We start from the raw sequence: 23,654 nt of genomic DNA, 5'->3' as shown, positions 1-23,654 counted from the left end.
TGGCAGTTCTATCTTGACAGGAAATGTTATAGTTGGGTATGGAAATCTCAGAATTTGTGTGGCTTTCCTAAGCCAGGATTCAGACACGGCAAGGACATCAGGGTTAGCAGAGTGTGCTAAAGCAGTGAGTAAAACAAACTTAGGGAGGAGGCTTCTGATGTTGACATGCATGAATGCACTTATTGGGAATGCCTATATATGTGGTTTGTAGTTGCATTGGCTTTATAGCCCTGATACCTGACAATGATTTAAGATGAATCATTTTGGCTATTCAAGCTCTCAATATCAGATACAATGGACTAGATGGTGCTTTCGAAATACATTTGTCAAAATTATCTAATTACTCCTGCTGCGGATTGTTTCAAATTACTAGAGCATAGGCCTATGCCTAGTTGGGAAGCCAGCAAGTTTTGAGTATAATTAGAAATGCTGAGACAAGAAGAATTCACTGTATAGCCTAGGCTACTATTCTACTTTGCGGGATAAGAGGTTGCAATATTTTTTGTCTGGCCTAGGGTGGCATATAGGCCAGGACCTGATGCTGCATCCTGGTCCCATTTTCATATTATTCTGCAGGTGAATCCGAGACACTTAATTTAGTATGATATGTTTCGTATGGTATGTATTGATTTGTGGATATCAATCAACCATTTCGTATGATATGTTACTAATTACAATGTGTATGATATGTTAAAAATTTGCAAACTTATATGTTACGAATTCTAGCGAGGTGGCTAGGTTGCTAACGTTAGCTAGTTAGCTAATGTTAGCTAGGCTAGGGGTTAGGGTTTAGGTTAAGTTTAGAAATTAGGTTAAAGGGTTAAGGTTAGTAACATGCTAAGTAGTTGCAAAGTAGCTCAAAAGTAGTAAGTAGTTAAAACATTTCTAATTAGCTAAAATGCTAAAGTTGTCCGTGATGAGATTTAAACTTGCAACCTTTGGGTTGATAGGTGTTTACGTTATATGCCCACCCATCCACCCAATCCTTTCGTTTTTGCCTGAAGTAACCATCTGTATTATGTAACCATACCAAATGTTACAGATCATATTCTTTTGGTGTTCCAGATTTACATTTACTACGCTATGGGGCGGCAGGGTAGCCTAGTGGTTAGAGCGTTGGACTAGTACCGGAAGGTTTCAAGTTCAAACCCCCGAGCTGACAAGGTACAAATCTGTCGTTCTGCCCCTGAACAGGCAGTTAACCCACTGATCCTAGGCCGTCACTGAAAATACCAATTTGTTCTTAACTGACTTGCCAAGTTAAATAAAGGTAAAATAAATGTCTAGTCTATGAGACCAGGCTGGACGGTTGATCCCATTGAACTCAAACAGTTGTTTATCTCTCTGATATCTTTGCATTCAGAGATAGGCATTGTTTGATGGCTTAGAAAGGCCTCTGATGCTTGAACTCAAAATGTCCCCAGAAGAAACCAAGCAACGAGAACACATCAGGAAGTGACTTTGATTGTGAATCAGCAGTCCTTTTAGGTCTCATAAACTAGACGATGATTGCTCCCTTCCTGATTACAGAGAAAGAGAGAGAAAGAAGCGTTGATCATTGAATCAGAGAATTTTCTCCTTCAGAACTGAAGACATTTGGGCTGATAACAAAGCTCTTAACTAGCAGAACAGGAAACAGCCTTTCCGCATTCCATGGGGGCAAAACCTTTTGTGCCCCCAGTCCTTGTGCCACGTAGAGAAGTCCCTGTAAGCCGGCATATACACAGTAGAAGTGAAATGTTAGTTGGCTTGCTTTTGTAGCCATTTCATTTTTTACCTTGGATTACAGACACAACGGTTAGTAAGGGAGCAGTCATGGAGAGGAGGGCCCCAAACTACTCCAAATGGGCGGAAAGGCGATCCACTGTGGTTTATGGTAGGTGAGGATTCTTAAATTGCAAAGCTTCCCTCGAAGGTGCATCCATGATGGGACTTGGTTTATGGTGCTTCTTCCTTTTCTGGCTGCCTTCCTCACTCACTCCTCAACATCGCAACACTGTGAAACTCCACTTGCTTTTGTGTCAGACAATGAGTCACTTTTTTTCAACCCTGTTTGTGGTTCCTTGTATTATTTATTATTAAATAAAACTTGGTTTTGTACTTCAAATAATTATTTGGACACTACAGCATGTATTGGCACCTTACATTTGGCCAGTACATTGTGTGCATTCTCATTTAACCACTATTAAAGGCCCAATGCAGCAGTTAAGTACCTTATTGTAATAGTTTTCTATTAAAATTGTCAAAAATAAACAATAGCATTTTATCAAAAAACTATTCCAGAAGTAAGAATTTAGCTTGGACTGTCAGAGTGGTCTGAGTGGATAGGGGAAAATGGAAAAATTGCCATTATTGGCAGAGATGTTTGTAACTCTCTTCGTTATTGGTTCATTAACTCATTTACCACCTGATGATGTCATGAGGCATGCCAAAACCTGCCCCATGACATGCAAAAATCCTGCTGATTAGAAGGTCCTGTGTAGATTGAAATGAACACTGTAAAAGTGTGTTGTATCCTGATAGTTACTGGTTGAAAATACATTGGCTGTTCAACAATATAATACAAAACACAATAAAAAACGAATTTTAACTGCACTGGGCCTTTAACCAATATTAGGCTAATGTTGAATTCAATTGAGTAAAATGCACAAGCAGGCATAGTGGATTAGAGTTGCCTTTTATTTTGCTGGTTTGGGGCAAGTTTGCATGGGATTGACTCAAATTAGTAATAGGACAGGCCAAGAAAAAACAGCTACAAGACCAGATATGATGCAACAAGTATCTGTAGGCCATATCTCATAAAAACAAATAAGCAGTAAAAAAATTCCAGTTCAATTTGATTCCCAGGCAATATGTAAACTAGCCTATATGCCTACTGTAGCCTACAATCACAGCTAGAATAATTTTATACTTGTAAAAACCATAAGGTGATGTTATGATTTATTTTATTTTGTTAACCCCACAAGCAATGCGCTCTGCCACATTCGGCTCATGGAGGATGCTGACTTTGGGCACGGAATACAGCTCATGGGCCCAGTCTCCTGAAAGCCTTCGTCAACAACAGGCAGTGATAAGCGAGAATGCTGAAGAAACGGACAGCATCAACATTGACTCGTCATGGCAGCAGATGGACGTTCCTCAACAGTATGATGCCATCCTGCATCTTGACGAGAGAGCAGCTTCAGGAGGGAGTCGTGGTAATCATAACATCATTCGTACACACGAAGCCCTCAATAGCACGCCATGGTCCAAGTCTAACAGGTAAAGTACAAAATCAGCACCAATATTGACATTTAAAAGCCTGTGATATTCAATGAAGTTCCCTTTAATATAGACCACATAGAGAATTCAATAAATCAGATTTGTTATATAAATACAGATTTGCTAAAGTGCTAAAATTCAGCATTTTGACATGTCCCTCTGTGACTTCCAGGAACATTTAAACCCAAGTAACCACAACATTTCTCCAGGTTTTAACCATCATTGTAAAGCACTAGTTATTTCTGATGATTGTTATCATGTAATTAGTGATTCATAAACCATTTTAATAATAATAATGTTGATCATTCTGTTCATTTTAATATGGTGAAACTATTCCTTTTTAAATAATAATAATAAAAAACATTGAACATTAATACTTCAAATCATAATGTAAAAGTAGTTGAGATGGTTCTACTATTTTTTGGCAAATTTCTAGTGTTTTGTGGTGGAAAACTGAGTGAGTCAAGCATAACATCAACCTTGATAGACAGGCTAGAAATGTTTAACAAATTCAATTGCCACTCTGTTGCACCCAACAAACTTCCATTTCCCCTGTCACAAGGGGATTTCTGCCTGATTTAAGATGAATCATCCACCCTGTTACAGCTGTCAACCCTGTTAGTTTATTTTCCACTTAATAGGCACTTTAATATTTTTATTTTTTTTACTCTCTGGGAAAACATGTTTTTTTTATCAAGTTAAACATGAACTCTTTATGACAAAATGTTAAAATTAGATTAAATAAAGTATTTGCCACCAAGTTAAACATCTCAAAATGAAACGAATTGATAGAACAAGTCGAATGACCCAGTAATGGTATTCTCAGGCTAGGCTAGCGCAATGACCTGAGCAAGATTAACACTTTTGACAACTATGATAGAGGCTTTCTTCCCAGTAGCGTTTGTGCAAGGGATATTTGGTCTCTAATATCACTGAAAAGGTTACTTATTCATTTGCATTTTCATTCTGTTGCAATACATAATTGCAGCCACCAGAGGGATTAAAACCTCACACAACTCCTCAAGATATCTACAAATCAAACACAGGCCATGAGTTATTAGGCACTATTACGCACAGGCATTTCTCAAAGTTTCTTTCTATCAACCTAAGAGGCTGTTCTTTTGGATTTATTGCAACATTGAGCTTATACCATGCCATCAATAGCTCTCTTACATAGATGAGGTCAATTAAACACATTAAATAAATAGCAGAGGCTGGTGGGAGGAGCTATAGGAGGATGGGCTCATTGGAATGAGTCATTGGAATGTAATTACTGAAACGGTGTCAAACCTGTGGTTTCCATGTTTGATACCTTTACATTTATTCCATTACGTCCTCCTATAGCTTCTCCCACCAGTCTGATGTATAGGCTATGAAAACCTGAATTCCAGTGGTCCTTGAGGATAGTAAGTGACAGTGATGTCAAGCCGGCACAGAGGGAGATAAGCTCCTAAACCAGGGGGCATCCAAGCAGCTCAAACAGGGTCTTTGGCTCAGGGGGACAGACCGACCATGATTGCACAGAAAGACCCGCCAGGCCACTGACATCCCACCCACAGTCCCTAGTTGGGAAACACAGGACGACTTCCTCGCTCTGGATAAGAGCGTCTGCTAAATGACTTAAATGTAATGTAAATGTAATATCTTCAGCAGTGAGCTGGTGGGGGAGGCTCATCTCCATTCAGTCCTGGAGTGGCCTAGCCAGTTTCCAGATCTCAACCCCATAGAAAATCTTTGGAGGGAGTTGAAAGTCCATGTTGCCCAGCAACAGCCCCAAAACATCACTGCTCTAGAGGAGATCTGCATGGAGGAATGGGCCAAAATACCACCAACAGTGTGTGAAAACCTTGTGAAGACTTACAGAAAATGTTTGACCTCTGTCATTGCCAACAAAGGGTATATAACAAAGTATTGAGATAAACTTTTGTTATTGACCAAATACTTATTTTCCACCTATTTGGTCAATAACCAAAGTTTATCTCAATACTTTGTTATATACCCTTTGTTGGCAATGACAGAGGTCAAACGTTTTCTGTAAGTCTTCACAAGGTTCTGGTTCTGGGGTGAGATCTTGCGTGGAGCCCCAGACCGAGGGAGATTATCAGTGGTCTTGTATGTCCTCCATTTCCTAATAATTGCTCCCACAGTTGATTTCTTCAAACCAAGCTGCTTACCTGTTGCAGATGCAGTCTTTCCAGCCTGGTGCAGGTCTACAATTTTGTTTCTGGTGTCCTTCGACAGCTCTTTGGTCTTGGCCATAGTGGAGTTTGGAGTATGACTGTTTGAGGTTGTGGACAGGTGTCTTTTATACTGATAACAAGTTCAAACAGGTGCCATTAATACAGGTAACCAAACGGGTGGAGGAGCCTCTTAAAGAAGTTGTTACAGGTCTGTGAGAGCCAGAAATCTTGCTTGTTTGTAGGTGACCAAATACTTATTTTCCACCATAATATGCAAATAAATTCATTAAAAATCCTACAATGTGATTTTCTGGATTTTTTCTCCCTCATTGTCTGTCATAGTTGAAGTGTACCTATGATGAAAATTACAGGCCTCTCTCGTCTTTTTAAGTGGGAGAACTTGCACAATTGCCCCACTGTATATTTGTCAGAAAAGCTGTAAAAAAATATATATATATATATATATAGAGTTGTCCCCCGTAGAGTGGGGGTGGTGGATGGGTTAATAAAAAATATGAACAATTATAGGCTATAGATAGTCTTGACCATTTGGGACCCCTTGGCTATTTCACTCATGACAGGTTATAGCCCAGACTTAATCAATATTTTGTTTTGTCTCATTTATTGATATGAATATAGCCTCTGTGTGATGGGGTTGTGCAATGCAAATGGCTATAACAAGCCTACACACAGAGTGGAATTCGCTAATATAGCAGTCAAAATGCCTAATATAAGACCTACAGTCCATGTTCCTAAATACTGGAAAAGTGTGATTCATTAGGTTACATGATCACCACAGCCCCACCGACTTTAAAAATAAATTATGCAATTATATAGCCATTAAATAACACACAACAGCATGGCATATTAAGATAGTGGAATAGGCCTAGCCTAAATCAGATTTACTTTCTATTTTGCAGCTCAGGCTGTTATTCTAGACAAGGCTCTTCTCTGTCTTTATAGAATCATTCTCACAATAGTAATTTGCTGAAGGCCCAAGCCTATACTACGTCATCTACTGGTATAACGTCTTTATCGAATGGCGTTCTAAAACAAGCTCTTGACTTTTATTTTGATCATTAAACCAGAAGATGCAAAGCAACTATCATCTGGCCTAGAAGTTGCTTGATTGACTAACTAACTTCGACTAGCTAAGTTTGTTTCATGTCCTTTGCAGATGCCACATTCCTGACAAAAGTTTGTACATATAAAAAAGATCTGTATCTGAGTAAAGCGAGACGTAAGTAAGAATTAAACGATTATATTTTGATTCATAGTCGCAACATATGGTTTGTACGTTTACGTATCTATTTTAACGGTTACTTTTCATGTTTCACGCATGGCTTTTCTTACAATCCTAACAATTTATATATGGATTTTCTTACGAGTTTAATGATACATACGTTCAAACTTTTGGCAGCTATCTGGCTTATATCTATCGTTTTCCCCCGTTGGCCCTCCAGTTCCCATTTCTTTGGGTTAGATGGGGTCCGAGCTGCTTGTTCAGGTTGTGTGCTACCCTTATCTGTTATATGGGCATCGACATCCCATTCATATTCATTCAAATCTGTCTGAGCTGGCATTGCCTCCAGAAACTGTCCATTCATTACAGCTGCAAACTCGAACCAGACAGGGAAATTGAAGAGGTCCAGGCAGACTGGAGGTGCGATATTGTAACGTTTGAATCACATTGGATGATCTATGGTGACGTATTATTGCTTTTGAACATAAACAAATAAACAAATAATAAAACAATTGACATATTGCAGCTTAACGGTCATTGACATGGCTGACATCGGGTCATCGATTTTCTCAGACTGAGAAAATAGTTCCAACATGCGGGCTAGCGTTAGCTTTGCACCTTCCTCCAGTAACTTTGTGCATAGTCTGATGTAGGCTACATTAGCTAAGAATAGCATTCCTGATCTGATTCTCAGTATCACCGGAAAAATCTCTCTCTTGCACCCTGCCTAAAGGCGAGTGCTAAATTGTTGTACAGTCTCACCTTCCCTTTGTGCAGGCAAATGCTGTGTTAACTTGTGGAATGAAGAAGATGCAATGCTCCGATCGCAGCTCCATAATCCGCATCATCCGGTCCAGAAAAAGTAGAGCTCTCCTGCGTTGACAGTTGCACACAATGTGGACCTTTTCTATAATCAGTAGTGCCTCAATAGCCTACAAGGGGCACTCTTTTCACGCCACTTAGATACAACGATTTTCACTTCAAGTAGTGACGTCAGACATCAAGGATGCCCACTGGTGTCAAACCCAGTAAACTCCATGACAGTATGATTTTATATGTTTAGCGCGTTTAGCCTACCAACAAATCCTAACGTATTATATATGTTTCATGTAGGCTTAATGTTTAATCGAATACATTATTAAACACAAATTAAATATAGGCTCTTGGTGCGTCCTGAGTAAATAATTATGAGAAACTCTCTGTCACACATCCAGCCAGTCACTCACATCCATCCAGCTCCATCCGCAGAGCGCTCCTGAACTGGTCGAGTACCGATAGGCTAATTTTGGTCACATGCGCTGATAGTTAGGGACCAGTAAATCATTGGATCGGAGTCTACTGAATTGGTTGCGTTGTACAGACAGCGAGCGATCAAGTGAGAATCAGGAGGAAACAACCCCGTAATGGTTCATTGCTATGCTATTGGAATCGATCATTGACACTTGCAGACAAAACATAACTGTTTTTGTGTACTTTTCTTTTCTTCTGGAGACTCAAAATACTTTTTCTGGGGTCTTTCAACATTGACAAGATGTAGCCACTACCGAAAAGATACACGTGTGTGTTTCATTTCGGCATTTTTCCTGTGGTGGCTGCATTATCTATTTAGTGGGAGCAGGCTGACATGGATGTGATATGTGGAATGAATTGGAGAATATATCATTCGATAGGTTTAAGTGCATTTGGCACATATTGCGATTGAATGCAAACTTTATTGAATTATATTTCGAATTTCTTTGAGAATGGACAAAAAGGAAAGGATTTACCCAAAGAACATCGATGTATTTTCTTAAAACACGCGCCATACACTAATGCAAACCTGTGGTCTGGCTAAGCGTGTTTGTTGTAATGCTTCTGCCCTCCATTTCCACTGACACCAGTTTGGATTTTTATTGTTGGATCTGTGCGTTTCCAGAATGGCTCGCTTCGCAGAAGGTCTACCCACCCGCTTTGGAGCTGGAGCAGGTGGAGGAGGCAGAGGTGCGCCCGGCGCAGGCAGAGGGGGCGCCCGGGCTGGTGGTCCTCCAGGCGGCCAAAGGATGTACAAGCAGTCGATGGCTCAGAGAGCCAGGACAATGGCCATATACAACCCTAACCCTGTCAAACAGAACTGCTTCACTGTCAACCGATCCTTGTTCATCTTTCGAGAGGACAATCTCATTAGGAAGTATGCTAAGCGAATAACCGAATGGCCATATCCTTTCCTACCCAAAACCAGGTTACACATTGGTATTTGTATAACGCACATATCCTTATTTGACAAACACGCTTTGGTAGATTTTCATTAAGAAACATGACACAAGGGAGTGAAGCGCTTTTATTTTATTTCAATATGTCTGATTTTACTGAACATGACAAATGTATGCCCTTTGTCACCATTTCGAAGCTCATCTGTAAGTGTACTCAATCGATTATTACATGATAGGAAGTAAGCCTATTCTGGTGTAAATTATTAGTTCATGAAACCTTTTGCTTAACCTCTGGTACACCTGTCACTCAGTGTTCTGCCTGATTGGACACGAGAACGGATTTTCATCCAATAATAGTGTTAGTAAATACAGTTTCATGACTTGGCAAAATGTCCTATGTACCGTGTACACACTCACGAATTATGCACAACTGCTTTTTACTTCAAACATATTTGGTTGTGATTCGCAATTGCCAACTACATATTCGCTAGATTCAGTTTTCAGTTACAATTGTAAATGAGCGAGTTTAATCTCTGCAATGTGTATGTATGTTTTTAGTTATCTCAGCGCTTGCTTCTCTTGGATTATAAGGGTTCGTTTTTTAAGGCACCCGCCTCGTTTCCACATTGTCATTTCAACTGTTGCTGTTTACCGATTTGTCCGTTTCCATGGTAAGGTGAGCGCCCAGTGAGTTGGAGACCGCTGACCGCAGATTCCACCATTCATTTTTCGTATTTGTCCACTCAGTCGAGTAAGGCTCGTTATGGCCCGTTTGCAAGGGCAAAAGTGCAGTGTTAGGCTTCTGGCGGGCCCTGGGCACACGATTCAACCATAGAAAACGGATTGAAATGGTAACCCAAGGATAGCTCTACAGCCCAGGCTCTTAGCAACCCTGCATGGGCAGAGTATGGTCTATTGTTGTAGTGTGTGGGATTAGCCTACCATCTTTTATTTCTGTCCATGTATAGCCATGCTGTGTGAATTAGGATATCTATTGGACTCCTGTTTAGTCAATGTCTTTAATTGGTTAACTGAGCTCAATGAGTCAGTGACTTCCTAAAGCTGAATATATGTTCTGCTCTGCTCATCCAAATAGATCAATCTGTTCTGTGGCACCTCAGGTGGGTGGTGGCAGTGAGACCGTTTTAATGATGCTCATTGTACATAAACACTGTTGAGGCAACTCTCCCCATCCTTTACACAATTTGGGTATTTGCCTGTCTTTTTAAAAATCTAGGTTATTCTATGTCAATACAGAGATATTTACCGCTATGGGTTAAGACTAATAAACTTACATGTCGGAGTTAGTGTTTTTATTTTATTTTACCGTGCATGCAATTCTTTGTCATGGCTTGTGTTCCTTAACCTGCACACTCCGTTTGAGTACTTGATCCTGGCCACCATCATCGCCAACTGCATCGTACTGGCCCTGGAGCAGCACCTACCAGAAAATGACAAGACCCCCATGTCAGAACGTCTGGTAAGACACTCCTCACACTGAGTCCCAAATGGATGGTTGTGTACCAAATGGCACCCTATTCCCCATTGTCTTCCGTCAGATGGTGGCATTCTAACACGACACGCAGGAGCCAGAGTGGACAATGTAAGGAATAAGATTCCATTTGCGACACTGCCTATGATAACTATACCTATCACACTTTCTATAACTTTACTTAGTGCTTCAATTTATATACTTTTTCAGTTTTGTCTTCTGTTTGTTTGCTGTAAAAGTGTGGAATGTTTGTTCTTTTTGCTCATTTTGAGCTTTCCACCACTTGAACTCTGTGATTAGGCAGTCCAGTCAGCCCTAACAACACCTCCCAGGGCCCTGAGTCTCAGACACACCTCCAGTACATGGGAGAGCAGCACCCCTTCCTTATTAGTTTCTGGAAGCATGGAGATGTGTGTGTCTCCCCTCCTCTCAGCTATCATTCTGTAAATCAGTTGAGCCTCACACTGAGCAGGCTTTGATCCCCCCTTCTCCTCCACAGGCCCCTTGTTCCCCCACCTGCTCACACGCGTAGCTTAAACCCCCATTTGAACTCTGCCAGTTGAGTCATTAAACCAATGCCGTTTAAACTTTAAAAAGCTTAAATGGTATCTTTTCACTTTAAGCTGTGAAATAATGAAGCCGGAGGGGCTGCCACGTAGCCATTAGAGAAACAGCACCACAATCCTCCAACACAGCTTCTTCAGTCAGGACACGCATAGAATAGCATTACATTGTTCAGCACTTAGTTCACAGATCGGTCTTAAGGATGTTTTGACTCCTGGGAGTCTGTATAAAATAGAGGAAAAGGCATAAAAGGATCTGCTGCAACAGCTTGGCGAGATAAGGTTAACGACTCCCCTCAAATGTAGTCACCTGCTCCTGTTCTCAATTATCTCCGTAATTGTGATGCAACATCAGCAGTGGCGTAGTGGCACAAGAAAACACAAGGTACTCGACACCTGAGAAACTGATTAGTGTTTGAGAGAGAATATACAACTCCCCTCTTCCTTTCTCCCTCCTTCCCCTCAAGACGAAACATGGAACACCAGCATCTTTTATGGTCCAGGGTGAATAGATTGAGGTGTGTCTGTTATGTGGAGCTCATGATAATAGAACATTGTCAACAGGCATGGTTGTTCAGCTCCATAGCAGAGTTTTACCCTCATGGTCCCCAGTGATTTCCCCTCTGCCCCTCCAGATGCATTTACTTTAGATGGAGTGTTCATTATTCATCAACATTTGACATATATACCTTATGTTAACAGTCTACTGTACTACATAATGCATTTATGGATTGACTCTCCAGCCTAGCCATTATAAACTCAGCAAAAAAATAAATGTCCCCTTGTCAGGACCCTGTCTTTCAAAGATAATTAGTAAAAATCCAAATAACTTAACAGATCTTCATTGTAAAGGGTTTAAACAGTGTTTCCCATGCTTGTTCAATGAACCATAAACAATTAATGAACATGCACCTGTGGAATGGTTGTTAAGACACTAACAGCTTACAGACGGTAGGCAATTAAGGTCACAATTATGAAAACTTAGGACGCTAAAGAGGCCTTTCTACTGACTCTGAAAAACACCAAAAGAAAGATGCCCAGGGTCCCTGCTCATCTGTGTGAATGTGCCTTAGGCATGCTGCAAGGAGGCATGAGGACTGCAGATGTGGCCAGGGAAATAAATTGCAATATCTGTACTGTGTGACACCTAAGACAGCGCTACAGGGAGACAGGATGGACAGCTGATGGTCCTCGCAGTGGCAGACCACGTGTAACAACACCTGCACAGGATCGGTACATTCGAACATCACACCTGCGGGACAGATACAGGATGGCAACAACAACTTCCCAAGTTACACCAGGAAGGCACACTCCCTCCATCAGTGCTCAGACTGACCGCATTAGGCTGAGAGAGGCTGAACTGAGGGCTTGTAGGCCTGTTGTAAGGCAGGTCCTCACCAGACATCACTGGCAACAGCGTCACCTATGGGCACAAACCCACCGTCGCTGGACCAGACAGGACTAGAAAAAAGTGTTCTTCACTGACGAGTCGTGGTTTTGTCTCATCAGGGGTGATGGTCGGAATCACGTTTATCGTCGAAGGAATGAGGCCTGTACTCTGGAGCGGGATCGATTTGGAGGGGGAGGGTCCATCATGGTCTGGGGCGGTGTGTCACGCATCATCAAACTGAGCCTGTTATTGCAGGCAATCTCAACACTGTGCGTTACAGGGAAGACCTCCTTCCTGCAGGATCATCCTGACATGGCCCTCCAGCATGACAATGCCACCAGCCATACTGCTCGTTCTGTGCATGATTTCCTACAAAACAGGAATTACAGTGTTCTACCATGGCCAGCAAAGAGCCCTAATCTCAATGCCATTGAACACGTCTGGGACCTGTTGGATCGGAGGGTGATGGCTCGGGCCATTCCCCCCAGAAATGTCCGGGAACTTACAGGTGCATTGGTGGAAGTGGGGTAACATCTCACAGCAAGAACGGGCAAATCTGGTGCAGTCCATGAGAAGGAGGTGCACTGCAATACTTAATGCACCTGGTGGCCACCACAGATACTGACTTGATTTTGATTCCCCCCCCTTTGTTCAGGGACACATTATTCCATTTCTGTTATTCACATGTCTGTGGAACTTGTTCAGTTTATGTCTGTTGAATATTGTTATGTTCATACAAATATTTACACATTACATTTACATTTAAGTCATTTAGCAGATGCTCTTATCCAGAGCGACTTACAAATTGGCACATGTTAAGTTTGCTGAGAATAAACGCAGTTGACAGTGAGAGGACATTCATTTTTGTTGTTGAGTTTATAAGGCTTGGCATAGCATTGTTTTGTCTGCTATCTCTTTTATAGCAGACAGAGATGCATATATGTCAGTCTTAATGCTCTTCATTCGTGTCTTTCCTTACATTAAAGCCCTGAGAGCCTCATCCTTGTGTGTTGTCTTCATAGTCAGCGGGAGGCCCAGAATCACTTCACTGGCTGAACAACAAACCAGTTATTTAAAACACTTTAATATGCCGTACCATTCTGTTACAGTGACGTTAACAAAACATGTCTATTATTTTACTAGTTTGATTGTTGTTAGTTCTTACCGTATAGTTAGTGAAAAGCTCACATACCCATACCCTTTAGCCTGTCAAACTCATTTGTGATTATTTGCATTGGTGGTTGAGTTCATAGAGCTGTGGAGAGAGAAAGAGGGAAGTTACTGTAAGGCGTGCAATATCCTCTGCTGGTGCCTGTGTGTGTAACAGGGCCTCAGGAGTTAAGTGACATGTGATTCGTGTCTGATCCAGCACTTCTTTGAACAAGAGCAAGGGTCATCCTATCTGAAAATGTTTTTTTTGTTAAAGATCTTCATGCCACTGAAATGGTTTAATTGTTTTGTTTTGTTAAATATATTTAGCAGGAAGCCATTCACTAATAGCCCTATTGGAGACTAAATAGCTTCATCAACTTATAGTTGTGTAATTTGTAATCATACTCATTTGCTGTCAATTAGTATTATTTGTTAAGAGTAAAATGTAAGCTTTTATTTTATGCAGGTGATAACATGTTAGGATGAATGTGTTAATCTCACTGATTGAAAATGGTGTCCAAGATTACAGTTGGTCTTCTGGTGTAGGCTATGTTTTCATTTCCCCTCTCTCCTTCTCCTCTTTTCATCCATGAAGAGAGGGTTCCATTCCTTGACCCATTCTCCACATACTAGTAGAAAAGTAAAAGAAACAATCCCCCTTCACTTCCCCCCTCTCTCTTCTGCCATGCTTCATTTCCCTCTCCCTTGTTCCCTGTCTCTCTTCTGCCATGTTTAATTTCCCTCTCCATTGTTCCCTGTCTCTCTTTTGCCATGCTTCATTTCCCTCTCCCTTGTTCCCTGTCTCTCTTCTGCCATGCTTCATTTCCCTCTCCCTTGTTCCCTGTCTCTCTTCTGCCATGCTTTATTTCCCTCTCCCTTGTTCCCTGTCTCTCTTCTGCCATGCTTTATTTCCCTCTCCCTTGTTCCCCGTCTCTCTTCTGCCATGCTTTATTTCCCTCTCCCTTGTTCCCTGTCTCTTCTGCCATGCTTCATTTCCCTTGTTCCCTGTCTCTCTGCAGGATGACACGGAGCCCTACTTTATTGGAATATTCTGTTTCGAGGCTGGCATTAAGATTATCGCCTTGGGCTTTGCGTTTCACAAAGGCTCGTACCTCCGCAATGGCTGGAACGTAATGGACTTTGTGGTCGTCCTCACTGGGTGAGTCCTTGGCCTGCCGTGTGTGTGTGTGTGTGTGTGTGTGTGTGTGTGTGTGTGTGTGTGTGTGTGTGTGTGTGTGTGTGTGTGTGTGTGTGTGTGTGTGTGTGTGTGTGTGTGTGTGTGTGTGTGTGTGTGTGTGTGTGTGTGTGTGTGTGTGTGTCCATGTCCATGCTTATTTGTATGCGTTTTATGAATGTGTATGGGGCACATTCCTTAGCGGTGCATTTTCCTGGAATTTGCCTTTTCCACTATTGCGCTATACTTAATGATTAACACTGTCCAACAAAGAATATTAATGCAAAGCAACCGAAAGTGACTTTTAAATTTAAAAAATACATTCTGTTATACCAATTTATTGTCTAATATTGCTCATGAAATTTGCTCATGAGTCTTTGTTTTGACTCTCCCTTTATGATGCAAGGGCTCAGTGGAAGCTTGCGGTAATACGCTAACTCAGCCACAGGTAAAAATGAGTAGAACTTCAGTGAGACAGCACAGTTTTGGATGGATGCTCTGTGTTCCATAAGTTCAAAGTCTGGTCTCGGCTCTTAGTCCGGCTGTGCTGAGAGAGTGTCTGGCTGGCAAGGTGACACTAGCCAGTCAGAGGACTTTGGAGAACAGTAATGGCTCGGCCTCTGATTGACTCCAGATGGGTGAGAGGGTAGAGCTACTGTAACTATGTGGAGCAGTGATGCGGTACCAACAAACTATAATCACCTCTGAGAAGTGGACCAGCCAGGTCATCAGCTTGAATCACCTCCTCTCAGGGTGTATCATACTCCACTGCTATAGGGAGCCAGGCACGGGCCTACAAATGCAACACAGTCACTCTGTTACTGCTTCTATTTCTCTGTTGCTCTTGCCGGTGGTAAACGTTGCCTTGCTTTGTTCAATTTATGAGTAGCAAGGTATTGTGCCAGCTTGTTATAAGTAGTTTGGATAAGATTTATGGTCTAAATAATGGCCATTCCGGAAAGTCTATAAACAAATAAATCAAGCTGGATACTGAAGCTGGTAAGTAATGAAGAGTGAGAGAGTGGGGAAGGGAGTGGGAGAAACAGTTTGGCTGTTGATGTAGTCTTCGTCTTGCCCTCCTCCCCTACACACACACCTCTCATAAGTCATCAGTAGCGTTATTTTATTGTAGAGCGCATGTACAATGTGAAATATCTTATCTTAGGCAATGGCATTGAACTACAATGAATAAAAACAACATGTATAGTTTTGGTCCCATATTTCACGAGCTGAAATACAAGATCCCAGACATTTTCCATGTGCACAAAAAGTATTTTTTTTCTAAAATGTTGTGCTGCTTGTGCTGGGGACAATAAAAGGACACTCTAAAAATTTCAGGAATGTCAACAAGAGATGTTCCCCGAGAATTGACCATTTCTCTACCATAAGCTGCCTCTAACATAATTTTAGAAAATATGGCAGTACGTCCAACTGCACACCACGTGTATGTAGATTGTAGGCGAGCGGTTTGCTGATGTCAACATACCGTAACCCATGGTGGCGGTAGGGTTACGGTATGGGCAGCCATAAGCTACAGACAACGAACACAATTGCATTTTATCGATGGTAATTTGAATTTGAAGCTCTGGATCGGCGTGTATGACGGCGTGTTCCAGATTTTTTATTTTTTTATTTAGCTAGGCATATCAGTTAAGAACAAATTCTTATTTTCAATGACGGCCTAGGAACTGTTCAGGGGCAGAACGACAGATTTGTACCTTGTCAGCTCGGGGATTTGAACTTGCAACCTTTCGGTTACTAGTCCAACACTCTTACCACTAGGCTACCCTGTGACAAGATCCTGATTCCTATTGTCATTCATCCGCTGCCATCATCTCATGTTTCAGCATGATAATGCACCGCTCCATTGTGCAAGGATCTGGACACAATTCCTGGAAGCTGAACATTTCCCAGTTCTTCTATGGCCTGCATACTCACCAGACATGTCACCCATTGTTTGTGACGCTCTGGATCGGCGTGTATGACAGCGTGTTCCAGTTCCCCTCCAATATCCAGCAACTTCGCACAGCCATTAAAGAGGAGTGGGAAAACATTCCATAGCCCACAATCAACAGCGTGATCAAGTCTATGCGAAGGAGATGTGTTGCGCTGCATGGGGAAAATGGTGGTCTCACCAGATACTGGCTGGTTTTCTGATCCACACCCCTACTTTAAAAAAAAAGTATTTGTGACCAACATATGCATATTTATATTCCCAGTCATGTGAAATCCACAGATTAGGGCCTAAAGAATTTGTTTCAATTGACTGATTTCCTTATGAACTGTGACTCAGTAAAATTGTACATTTTTTGTATGTTGTGTTTAATTCTTGTTCAGTATTACAGCTCTGTAAAAAATGAAGAGACCACTGCAAAATGATCAGTTTCACTGGTTTTACTTTTTCTAGGTATGTGTTTGGGTAAGAATAAAACACATTTTCATTTATGTACTACTGACAACATTTTTCCCAAATTCCGAATATAAATATTGTCATTTAGAGCATTTATTTGCAGAAAATGCAAACTGGTCAAAATACAAAAAAAAAATATGCAGTGTTGGCAGACCTCGAATAATGCAAAGAAACTAAGTTCATTTTCATTATTAAACAACACAGTACTAAGGTGTAAATTAGGAAGAGTTCAGAAATCAATATTTGGTGGAATAACCCTGATTTTCAATCACAGCTTTCATGCGTGTCTGCATGCTCTCCACCAGTCTTTCACATTGATGTTGGGTGACTTTATGCCACTCCTGGCGCCAAAATTCAAGCAGCTTGGCTTTGTTTGATGGCTTGTGACGATCTATCTTCCTCTTGATCACATTCCAGAGGTTTTCAATGGGGTTCAGGTCTGGAGATTGGGCTTTCCATGACAGGGTCTTGAACTGGTGGTCCTCCATCCACACCTTGATTGCCCTGGCTGTGTGGCATGGAGCATTGTCCTGCTGGAAAAACCAATCCTCAGAGTTGGGGAACATTGTCAGAGCAGAAGGAAGCTAGTTCTCTTCCAGGACAACCTTGTACGTGGCTTGATTCATGCGTCCTTCACAAAGACAAATCTGCCCGATTCCAGCCTTGCTGAAGCACCCCCAGATCATCACCGATCCTCCACCAAATTTCACAGTGGGTGTGAAACGCTGTGACTTGTTGGCCTCTCTCATGGGATAAACAAACATGCTCAAAACACAATAGAAAAATCTGTATACAGTGTGTGCAAATGAAGTAAGAATGAAGAAAATAAATGTTAACTATTTGGTTGTAATATCATCACCTCTTGAAGAGCATGTTCTTGCTTTAAACACTACAGTTCTCTGCTGCCAATGACTGGAACGAACTGCAAAAATCACTGAAGCTGGATACTCTTACCTCCTTCACTAGCTTTAAGCACCAGTTGTCAGAGCAGCTCACAGATCACTGCACCTGTACATAGCTCATCTGTAAATAGCCCATCCAATCTACCTCATCCCCATACTGTATTTATTTATTTATCTTGCTCCTTTGCACCCCAGTATCTACTTGTGCATTCATCTTCTGCACATTCTACCATTCCAGTGTTTTCTATTGCTATATTATAATTACTTCGCCGCCATGGCCTATTTATTGCCTTATCTCTTTTATTTGCACATGCTGTATATATATTTTTTCCACTGTATTATTGATTGTATGTTTGTTTATTCCATGTGTAACTCTGTGTTGTTGTTTGTGTCGAACTGCTTTGCTTTATCTTGGCCAGGTCGCAGTTGCAAATGAGAACTCAACTAGCCTACCTGGTTATATAAAGGTGAAATATATATATATATAAAAAAAAATTTGTCATTTAACAGACGTTCTTAACCAGAGTGACTCACAGAAGCAAATAGGGTTAAGTGCCTTACTCAAGGGCACGTCAACAGATTTTTCACCTAGTCTGCTCAGGGATTCAAACCATCAACCTTTCGGTAACTGGCCCAATGCTGTTGACCGATAGGCTACCTGCCGCCCAGTGTGTTACCGCCCGTCAATTTCACGGGTTCCATCCAATTTTAACTCGGTAACCACATTTTCAGAGAGGAGTACAAATCTTCTTGCGCTGCAATACTGGATGTTGTGTTTGTTGTATTATTATTAATTTAACTAGCTACACAGGAACATCAGATTACTTAATTTAGAAACCTGGTTCACCGTTTTGATTGAAAAAGCCCCTTGGTCTATTGAATTTATAACAGAGTAATTAATCAGTTACAGTATGTGCTGAAGCACGGTGAAAAGGAGGAGAGCTGCTTCCCGTTTTCTTAGCCCATGCATTTGATTGATGGCCAGCTTTTAATCACAGGAGAGTTATGTGAGATGTGTATGTGTTGACTGAGAGATCTATAATCGGCTGTGTTTTGTTTCCCTCCGAGAGCTTGCCAGGTCTGTGCTCCACCGTGCTCCTGTGGTTAGAGCGCCAGCTCCTCTCATTGTTCATGCTTGTAGACATCCAGGCATCACTTTTATTGATCAAGGCCTCAGTTGGCCTTGTAAAGCCCTTAGCAACAGCATGGCAACCACAATCAAATGTTCTCGCGGTGAGGTCAAAGACTTCACTCTCAGCTAACTGTAAACTACACGCAGACAAAACATTGGCAGTAGTGTTGTTTGTCATCTGCGTTTGGACTTGATGATCAAGTCGGACCTCTAAGTGTTATGGATATGAGATGGCCGTTGCTGACTTCAAAGTACTGCTTTCAATCCTTCACCCTTTCATGTGCCTTTTTCATGTAATATGGTCGGACCAACAATCGTGGGCTTCAAAGTGGCAGTAGAGAGAAGCGTGCTTGGGTCAGTCCTGTCTGTTTCAGGCCCTTTGAACCTCTGCCAAACTGTTACTGTATGTCTGGTACTTGCGTAACTGTTTTGCTCTCACAAAGCTCTACAGGTGATGTGTGCTTGAGATTATATGTGTGTGTGTGGTTTGATTTGACTATCCTTGTGGGTACCAGAAGTCGTCACAAGGATAGTAAAACAAGGAGAATTCAGACAAGTGGAGACATTTCGCCGGTCCCCACAAGGAAAAAAAATGATTTTTAGGCTTAGGGGTTGTTTACTTTTAGTGTTAGGGGTTAGAGAAAATCGGATTTTGAATGGGAATACATTTTTGGGTCGCCGCAAGGATAGTAAAACAAATGTGTGTGTGTGTGTCATCTGTATGTTGCCAGACCTTGGGGCTCTGCTGAATAAGACATGACACTATGAATGAACCATATGGTGTCGTTTGGAATGGGCGTGCTGCGCTGTCACTGCCTGATGCAAAGTGACACTAAAACGACAGTCTCCGTGTCACCCCTCCTGGTCAGGGCATCAAAATCCCATTTGAAATGTACAGATAGGAGCCTTATTTACACACCCTGGCTTTGAGGCGTGGCTTTGGAGAGTTGTGCACATGAGAGGTGTGTGTGTGTTTCTCTGTCAGTTTAGGCTTACCGGTAGTCATATTACCCCTGGGTGTGTGGCAATCTCTTTCTTACTTTAAATCATGTCTCTTTATGTCTGTTTCCATCCTCTATGTACAGTATTCACATCTCTGTCACTACACCTCCCTTCCTGTTTCCTCTTTCTAACTTGATCTTGTCTTTTTTCATCCTTAAGAGAGGTGGAATTCTTTCACTTTGTTTATTAATTGTGTAGTACTTAAACACCTTGTCAGTACTGATGGAGTATCTGATATGTTTTTCTACCAGGTTCTCTATAGTGTAGTATGTAAAAAACCTTCCGGAGTTTTTTCACCACTTGGGAAAATATTGTAATACTAGCCTCTAATATTATGTAGCTGACGCTGCTGATTCGAAGTCACTTGGAGGTGATTCGGTATGCTATTTAGAGAATGCTAATAGGGATCTCAGTGATGCAAATGCTAAATGATAGCTAGGAAAACAAACCCATGTCTCGATTCCCTGATTCTGTTAGTCCATTAGGGTTAGTCCATAAGATTAATATTGAGATATGGGATATGTTTCGTATTGCATCAAACAACAACATTGACGAATACGCTGATTCTGTGAGCGAGTTCATTAGAACGTGCGTTGAAGATGTCGTTCCCATAGCAATGATTAAAACATTCCTAAACCAGAAACCGTGGATTGATGTCAGCATTGGCGTGAAACTGAAAGCGCGAACCACAGCTTTTAATCAGGGCAAGGTGACCGTAAACATGACCGAATACAAACAGTGTAACTATTCCCTCCGCAAGGCAATCAAACAAGCTAAGCGTCAGTATAGAGACAAAGTAGAATCTCAATTCAACGGCTCAGACACAAGAGGCATGTGGCAGGGTCTACAGTCAATCACGGATTACAAAAAGAAAACCAGCCCAGTCACGGACCAGGATGTCTTGCTCCCAGGCAGACTAAATAACTTTTTTGCCCGCTTTGAGGACAATACAGTGCCACTGACACGGCCCGCAACCAAAACATGCGGACTCTCCTTCACTGCAGCCGACGTGAGGAAAACATTTAAACGTGTCAACCCTCGCAAGGCTGCAGGCCCAGACTGCATCCCCAGCCGCGCCCTCAGAGCATGCGCAGACCAGCTGGCTGGTGTGTTTACGGACATATTCAATCAATCCCTATCCCAGTCTGTTGTTCCCACATGCTTCAAGATGGCCACCATTGTTCCTGTTCCCAAGAAAGCTAAGGTAACTGAGCTAAACGACTACCACCCCGTAGCACTCACTTCCGTCATCATGAAGTGCTTTGAGAGACTAGTCAAGGACCATATCACCTCCACCCAACCTGACACCCTAGACCCACTCCAATTTGCTTCCCGCACAAATAGGTCCACAGACGATGCAATCTCAACCACACTGCACACTGCCCTAACCCATCTTGACAAGAGGAATACCTATGTGAGAATGCTGTTCGTCGACTACAGCTCGACATTTAACACCATAGTGCCCTCCAAGCTCGTCATCAAGCTCGAGACCCTGGGTCTCGACCCAGCCCTGTGCAACTGGGTACTGGACTTCCTGACGGGCCGCCCCCAGGTGGTGAGGGTAGGCAACAACATCACCACCCCGCTGATCCTCAACACTGGGGCCCCACAAGGGTGCGTTCTGAGCCCTCTCCTGTACTCCCTGTTCACCCACGACTGCGTGGCCACGCACGCCTCCAACTCAATCATCAAGTTTGCGGACGACACAACAGTGGTAGGCTTGATTACCAACAATGGCGAGACGGCCTACAGGGAGGAGGTGAGGCCCTCGGTGTGTGGTGTCAGGCAGATAACCTCACACTCAACGTCAACAAAACCAAGGAGATGATTGTGGACTTGAGGGAACACCCCCCTAGCCACATCGATGGAACAGTAGTGGAGAGGGTAGTAAGTTTTAAGTTCCTCGGCGTACACATCACAGACCAACTGAATTGGTCCACCCACACAGACAGCATCGTGAAGAAGGCGCAGCAGCGCCTGTTCAACCTCAGGAGACTGAAGAAATTTGGCTTGTCACCAAAAGCACTCACAAACTTCTACAGATGCACAATCGAGAGCATCCTGTCGGGCTGTATCACCGCCTGGTACGGCAACTGCTCCGCCCACAACCGTAAAGCTCTCTAGAGGGTAGAGAGGTCTGCACAACGCATCACCGGGAGCAAACTACCTACCCTCCAGGACACCTACACCACCCAATGTCACAGGAAGGCCATAAAGATCATCAAGGACAACAACCACCGAGCCACTGCCTGTTCACCCCGCTATCATCCAGAAGGCGAGGTCAGTACAGGTGCATCAAAGCTGGGACCGAGAGACTGAAAAACAGCTTCTATCTCAAGGCCATCAGACTGTTAAACAGCCACCACTAACATTGAGTGGCTGCTGCCAACACACTGACTCAACTCCAGCCACTTTAATAATGGGAATTGATGGGAAATTATGTAAAATATATCACTAGCCACTTTAAACAATGCTACATAATATAATGTTTACATACCCTACGTTATTAATCTCATATGTATACGTATATACTGTACTCTATCATCTACTGCATCTTTATGTAATACATGTATCACTAGCCACTTTAACTTTGCCACTTGGTTTACATACTCATCTCATATGTATATACTGTACTCAATACCATCTACTGTATCTTGCCTATGCCGCTATGTACCATCACTCATTCATATATCTTTATGTACATATTCTTTATCCCCTTACACTTGTGTCTATAAGGTAGTAGTTTTGGAATTGTTAGTTAGATTACTTGTTGGTTATTACTGCATTGTCGGAACTAGAAGCACAAGCATTTCGCTACACTCGAATTAACATCTGCTAACCATGTGTATGTGACAAATAAAATTTGATTTGATTAGGACTTGGTTGCCCTATATTTGACTGCAGGAATTCACCTTTCAAACATGCCGGAAAGCATGATCAAATTTGATGGGAGTTGAATATTGAAACACTGACCAAGGTTGTTCCCGAAACGCGTCTGTTTGACCTCAGCTGCCTCATAAGAACAGTCAGGAAGTCCTTTTCCAGTTAAATATTTCCATTACATTACATTACATTTAAGTCATTTAGCAGACGCTCTTATCCAGAGCGACTTACAAATTGGTGCATTCACCTTATGACATCCAGTGGGACAGTCACTTAACAATAGTGCATCTAAAACTTAGGGGGGGGTGGGGTGAGAGGGATTACTTAACCTATCCTAGGTATTCCTTAAAGAGGTGGGGTTTCAGGTGTCTCCGGAAGGTGGTGATTGACTCCGCTGTCCTGGCGTCGTGAGGGAGTTTTTTCCACCATTGGGGGGGCCAGGGCAGCGAACAGTTTTGACTGGGCTGAGCGGGAGCTGTACTTCCTCAGTGGTAGGGAGGCGAGCAGGCCAGAGGTGGATGAACGCAGTGCCCTTGTTTGGGTGTAGGGCCTGATCAGAGCCTGGAGGTACTGAGGTGCCGTTCCCCTCACAGCTCCGTAGGCAAGCACCATGGTCTTGTAGCGGATGCGAGCTTCAACTGGAAGCCAGTGGAGAGAACGGAGGAGCGGGGTGACGTGAGA

General features: G+C 42.4%; 1 protein-coding gene across 9 annotated transcripts in view; it reads left to right on the top strand.

Moving 5' to 3' along the window:
- Positions 1-1,732: 1,732 nt before the first annotated feature.
- LOC124049043 (voltage-dependent N-type calcium channel subunit alpha-1B-like) overlaps positions 1,733-23,654 on the top strand; it is a 232,521-nt gene continuing 210,599 nt past the window's right edge. For all 9 annotated transcript variants that reach the window (XR_006841351.1, XM_046370347.1, XM_046370344.1 and 6 more), the window contains exons 1-5: positions 1,733-1,876; positions 2,967-3,261; positions 8,600-8,878; positions 10,248-10,353; positions 14,490-14,629. Coding sequence is in view for 8 of the 9 variants with exons in the window: in XM_046370347.1 (XP_046226303.1) it covers positions 1,816-1,876; positions 2,967-3,261; positions 8,600-8,878; positions 10,248-10,353; positions 14,490-14,629 (881 nt within the window). In the remaining variant the exon portion in view is untranslated. The remainder of the gene's footprint in view (positions 1,877-2,966; positions 3,262-8,599; positions 8,879-10,247; positions 10,354-14,489; positions 14,630-23,654) is intronic.

This window comes from Oncorhynchus gorbuscha, linkage group LG11, assembly GCF_021184085.1.
Source record: "Oncorhynchus gorbuscha isolate QuinsamMale2020 ecotype Even-year linkage group LG11, OgorEven_v1.0, whole genome shotgun sequence".
Lineage (NCBI taxonomy): Eukaryota > Metazoa > Chordata > Actinopteri > Salmoniformes > Salmonidae > Oncorhynchus > Oncorhynchus gorbuscha.
This window is presented reverse-complemented; position numbering and strand designations above follow the sequence as displayed.